The following is a 6,000-nucleotide window of genomic DNA, read 5'->3' on the forward strand; positions in this document are numbered from 1 at the left end:
CTCAGATATCGAGTCACCAGAATAACGCTGGTTCGTGATCAGATCGTGTTTTCTTAAAAATCCTTTTACGGCCTTTTTTGAAGCTGCTGCAGATCGGCCATGTTGGAGCAGGCGGTGGAAGCCACTCCCACTTTAACTCTGTGACATCAGGAAAGTGCCGCTCAGCTGGAGACAGGCTTCCTTCCTCACATTGTTTTCTAAGACCTGCAAAAAACCAGCTCAACAGTTTGTGTTTGAGAACGCAACACTTTATTATTCTAACTGCTGCAGTCGTCCGCCGAGCCGTCGAGGACGCCGAACATCCGAGTCGTGGTATACGTCTGGCATTTTCAATTTTTTTGCTTAAAATCTAATTTTAACAAAGTCAAAAGAAGAAAACAGTCATCAGCGGTTCCAGAGATGAAGAGACCCGGAGCAGCTTCGTTTGAAGGGAAAACGTGCGTGTGGCCCGTGTTGGTTCACCGGCGACCGAACATGCAGCAGCTGAGCGCATGGGCACGAAAACGGCGCGGGGTTCTTCGTGAACATCGCCTTAACCCGAGGAAAAAGGCCGACCTCTGATACCTGAGCGTCTTCAGCAGCCATGTGTGTGTGTCTGTGTGTGCGTCTGTGTGCGTGTGTGTGCTGTTCACTAACAGGTGAAATAAATCAGAGACGAGTGGCATGTTTCTACGACTAACCAGAGCTCAAAGATCATCTGACAAACCTTGACGTGACTTTTGGAGCTCAAAAAGTCTCTGAATCGTTTCTACTGAAAGACGTCGCACACCGAGGAAAGCGCCAACCTTCCCTCCGTTTGAGCCTCACAGTGATCAGCTCACCCATAACATCACGAGTCACATGATCTTCAGCCTCATCGTCACCTGATTTTACCGAATTATGATGAAAAGCTGCAGTTTGGAAGATAATCATTAAAACTTTAAACAAACTCAACCAGCTGAACTTTAACGATGGATCTCGTTACATCACGGAGACAATGACACACTCACGCACACACACTCCTATGAACTAAGACTTGTTGTCCTCACACGAGTGTGTGTGTGTGTGTGAGGACTTGTAATTCAAATGTAAGACGTGCAGGCGCCTCACTGATGATGGCGTTTTTTTGTTTGGGGATAAATAACGGCGCTGTGCTGTTTGATGGTGGAACTTCCTGTGTGAGAACAATGAAGTGTGACTTTGAAGCTTGGGGACAAAAGCCCGCTGATGTCACGAGCTCGGAAAAAATAAAGCCTCCTGCTCAGGACGGTCACCTCGAATGAACCCTCACCGGCGGCGGGGTGGACGGGAGGCAAACGAGGACGGCGTACGATCATGTTGATTAAATCCAGCGATGGTGGAGAGCTAATTGGCGAGCGTGACAATGTGCGGAGCTTGTCATCTCCAATCATTAGGCCTGTCACAGATCCATCAGCTGCTCGGCTAATTAGCACAACGCTAATGAAGCTGGCAAAACAACTCCTCTTAAGACAGCTGAGCGCGCTCCGTCACCACGGCAGGAAGCGTGTGTGTGTGTGTGTCGGGTGGTGAAGGGGAGAAGAAACGGGTCTAATGTTCAGAAGAGCTCAGCAGAGACTCAAAAATGTAAACGCCAAGAAAACGGCAAGGTTTGGTTACAAAGAGAAAATGTGAGTGAGAGAAGGAGCATCAGATTCACCTCCTCACTGTGAGGCCACGCCGCTAACTGCTGCGCCACCGCGCCGCCCTGGCCTGCAGGAACAATCCTCTGAACATCCTCACACTGACACGGAAACACACAAATGTGCTTTTAGATGAGAAACATGGCGTCCAGTAAAAACAGTCTGCGCATGTGGAGCACGTGCTGTGAGCTTGCTGTGGCGTGCACGACCAAACTTTCACCTCAGACAAGCGTGTCCTGAGCACACGTGCTGCTCAGGAAACAGATCAGCATCACGGCGGAACACGCCGAAGGAAAAGCAGGCTCCTCGGCCCAAAACTCCGAATCATCCTCCCAGAACTCTGTCACCACACGGCAACCAGTTTGACATCACCCTCTCAAACTCAATCTTCCAAAACTGCTCAGCTCGCAGCTGCAGGACGAGGAGAGGAGGAGAGGAGAGGAGGAGAAAAAATAGGACGTGGCTGCTAGTTTGAAATGAAGCTCCTCCTTCAGCAGGCACGTTTATTCTCAAGAAAGAAATCCATCGTTTAGCTTCTGCATCCATCCGCGGCTTTAACCCCTCCCGGCATGTCCATTACCCCCCCCCACCCCCCAGCACTGATTGACCATAAGAGCCTCTGATGAATGTGGCTGTCAGCGTTCAGACGATTGAATCAAATATGAAGCAAAGCCTCACATCTGTAACACCACAGTGTGTGTGCGCGCTCAGCAATCCTCCAGTTAAAGCCAAACACCAAAGGTTAAAGGTCATCGTAAAATGATCTGTGATTCAGCAAGATGTTAAGCTGAGCGCTAACAACAGAACGAGGTGAGCGCTGAAGTTTGTGAGGTCGACGTGACTGGGGGGAGGAGGAGGAGGAGGAGATTATTGGGAATGAACAGATCAAAAGCCCGGTCGGGTGACGGGTGATCAATCAGGCGTCAAATCAAAGATGGCGACTGTCCATTAAGCTCTTTTCCAGCATCACTCCCTCCTCGCTCTGCAGCCCGTGAACTAATCTTTACTTGGGGAGAGAAGTCTTTCCCAGAAACTGAAAGAGGAGGGAAAGAAAACAGAGGTGGAAAAATCTGAGGGCCGGGAATGACCGGCCCCCGATTATCGAGGATAAATCGACGGCCGGAGGAACAACGAGAAACTCAGAAATATGACGACACTAAAAATGAGAAAAATGTTTTAAAAATCCATCAACTAAAAAGAACAAGATAAATCTGACTTTGTTTTCTGTCGGTTATTTGGTAATCCTCAAAAAACCCATTGGAGTCGGCAGACCCAAGGTGCTGGGTCCACACTGAGCCCGACCAAACCTTTTCCTAGAGCTCATACTGACCTTTGACCTCTGCTGGAAGCTGATGGTCACATGTGTGAAGAGCTGAAGGTTTATTCTGAAAATTCACTTCATCGAACATGCAGCCTACAGGTGTGTGTGTGTGTGTGTGTGTGTGTGTGTCAAAATAAAAATATTTTACTCAAAATAAACTCTCACACACTCCAAACACACGTTGGGTTAAAACGGTAAAAATCTGAAAAATAAATCCAGCTGTCTGTTTTTAACTAGAGATGCTGTGTGTGCGTGAGAGCGCGTGTGTGTGAGAGTGTGTGTGTATGACAGTGTGTGTGTTTGTGTTTGGAGTGTGTGTGTGTGAGAGAACGAGTGTGTGTGAGAGAGTGGGGAAATATTAATGAAAAGTAGCTGCTTAGCGGAGGGGGGCAAACAGCGGGGCTTACCTGCGGCGCGCCGCGGCGCTTGCTGCTTCCTCCGCGGCATGTCGGCTCAGGAGTCCGGCGGAGAGTCGCTCTGAGTCGGCGCTGATCCGAGGCAGCCCGGGGGCTCCGCGGAGCTCCGGCAATGTGCCCCCCCGCTGCTCTCAGGACTCCCGCATAGAGCGGGGAGGGTGCGTGGGGAGCGGGGGGGGGGGGGGGGCAAAAACTGCAGAAAGGAGATTTAAAGAGGTGACGGAAGACCGGCGGGAGTCCCGGTCCGTGGCCGAGCCTCGGCGCGCCGCTCCGGCAGCAGCAGGAGGAGCAGCTCCGCCTCTTGAGTCGCCGATGAGTCCGAGCTGCAACAGGCGAGCTGCGGGGACAAAACCGGAGGACAGACCGGAGGACTGCGTCAGTCAAAGTCCGCAAACCTGCCGCGCGCGCACTGAGCGGCGCTTCGTCTCCGGTTCAAGCTCCGCGCTGAGCGGCGTCACGTAGCTCCCTCCTCCCGACCTCCTCTCTCCCTCTCTCTCTCTCTCTCTCTCTCTCTCTCTCTCTCACACACACACACACACACACACACACACACACACACTTACTTTGCGGGCTGGGACTTCGCCGCGTGCCTCCCGGTGATCACGCGCACTTCTTCAGAGCGGGAACAAACATCCAGAGAAAACTGCTTCTGCACCGGGAGCGGTGGAGCGGAGGACCGGAGGAGGTGTTTGTCCGCTTTGAAAAATCCGCTGAAGACAAGTCCCTCACTCACCGTGTGCGCGTGAATCGATGAGATGCGTGCTTGATTGGATCTCCCTGCTTGCAATAATGTGCATGAGGAGGAGGAGGCTCGGGCTGCCGTTGAGCCTTGCTCCTTCTGCCCAGGAGCGCCTCCCTCTGCGCTCCTGCTAGAACAAGGAGCCGTGTCCGCGCGCAGGTGAGCTCCCTCAGGTGAGGCCACGGTGAGGAGGCGCGGAGCCGCTCGCGGACGAGAGCAAAGTTTGGAGGAGGAGGTTTTCCGGCGCTCGGATCTTCGCGCAGACCCGGTGAGTGTCCCGTGTGTGCCCGCGCGCTCTCCGCGGCTCGCGCTCCGAGTGTGTGTCGGACTGAGCGCGAGCTGCTGCTGCTCCGTTAGATCCGCCCCAGCATCTGTCCGTCTCTCCATTGGCGCATCCATCAGTGTCACACACACACACACACACACACACACACACACACACACACACACACACACACACACACCACTCCCACTACGCGCACGCGCTGACTGACACGGTCCACTTTGGGAAATCAAAGCTGCGTTTCTTCTTCTGTGAATCAGAGAAACACGGAGCCACGCGGAGAGGACACACACACACACACGCACACACTCACTAAACACGCGCGTGTTTATGAGGGAAACAAAGTTTAACCCTCACGTGACCAAACTGAAAGCGAACAAACACATTTTTAGATTTTATTCAAAGATATTTCACATGTTTGAGAGTAATCTGATTACTCCGATCAGCTGTGTGTTTGTAGAAAGCGTAGCCTTAACACTTTTAAAGGTACTTTTAGTCTGCAAGTCAAACTGCGGCAGATGTGCACACAGATGTTAGCTGATTCTGTGCACTGTGTGTGTGTGTGAGATGTTGAAATCAAAGTAATTTTTTCAGATTGTTTTTCTTCTGATTTTAAAGTTTCTCAGCAGCTTCATTTAAATTTGGACTTTTATTTATTTTTAATTTGGTTTAAACTTTTTGTTTCACGTGAAAACATCAGCGCGCGCCAGCCGCCTGCCTGCTCCTCTCTCTACAACAACAAAAAAAAAGAATAATATTAATTACATATTACAATAATACAAACAATCACAATAATTATTGTTATACTAAAATTATTCATAATATTAGTAATAATGTCAGTATAAAATAATTATAATTATTGATATAATAATAATTATTATTAGAATAATAGTTATTATTAAATATATTAATGATAATAATTATAACTATAATAATAATAATGATAATAATCATTACTATTGTTGTTGTGGAGGGGGGGGTGAGGACATGTATCGCGGCGGGTTCATCTGTGAGGAAACGTCAGATGTCCGCAGCCTTTTCTGCTGCGCGTGCACGTGACAGATTTATTCTGAAAAAATGCGGCATAAATGTGCGGAACATCCGCAGTTATTTGGAAAACAGGAAATGATTTTCAAAGTTAGAGACAGAAAAGTTTTTTAATGGTTTTTTAAGCATGCGGGGAAAACCGACACACACGCCTTACTGCGTGCGCGTGTGTGTACGGGTCGGATTTTACGCAGTTTTTGCGCAGATTCCAGTTTGTTCTTTTTTTAAAACAACGCAAAAACTCAGAAACCTGTCCGGGGTCACTGATGGAGGTGACGTTTTTATGGGTTTGTTTTGTTAATTCACGCGCGCGCGCGCGCACACACACACACACACACAGATTTGTGAGCTGGGTGAAAATGATACATGAATAAAAACAACGGACGAAAGTGTTCACGGAGCTCTGAGCTCACTTAAACTGACATCCAAAATCAAAACTCTCAGCAGTTTTTTAGTATTCACAGTTTAAAATGACTCAAACACAGTTTGTTGATATTTTTAAAGACTGAAAATAATTTTAATGTTCACACAGAAATCAAATTGATCAGTTTATT

At 48.9% G+C, this 6,000-nt stretch overlaps 1 protein-coding gene across 2 annotated transcripts in view; it reads right to left on the bottom strand.

The window, feature by feature from the left end:
* tshz3b (teashirt zinc finger homeobox 3b) overlaps positions 1 to 4,771 on the bottom strand; it is a 29,669-nt gene extending 24,898 nt beyond the window's left edge. Inside the window, exons 1-2 of one of the 2 annotated variants that reach the window (XM_026177580.1) lie at positions 3,941 to 4,771; positions 3,369 to 3,714 (exon numbers count right to left, since the gene is read on the bottom strand). In XM_026177580.1, the coding sequence (XP_026033365.1) occupies positions 3,369 to 3,408 (40 nt within the window). In that variant the 5' untranslated portion in view covers positions 3,409 to 3,714; positions 3,941 to 4,771. Of the gene's footprint in view, positions 1 to 3,368; positions 3,849 to 3,940 lie in introns of those variants that run through there. The other variant, XM_026177590.1, reaches the window with a different exon arrangement.
* Between the last annotated feature and the right edge of the window lie 1,229 nt (positions 4,772 to 6,000).

The sequence above is a fragment of the Astatotilapia calliptera genome, chromosome 1 (assembly GCF_900246225.1).
Source record: "Astatotilapia calliptera chromosome 1, fAstCal1.2, whole genome shotgun sequence".
NCBI lineage: Eukaryota > Metazoa > Chordata > Actinopteri > Cichliformes > Cichlidae > Astatotilapia > Astatotilapia calliptera.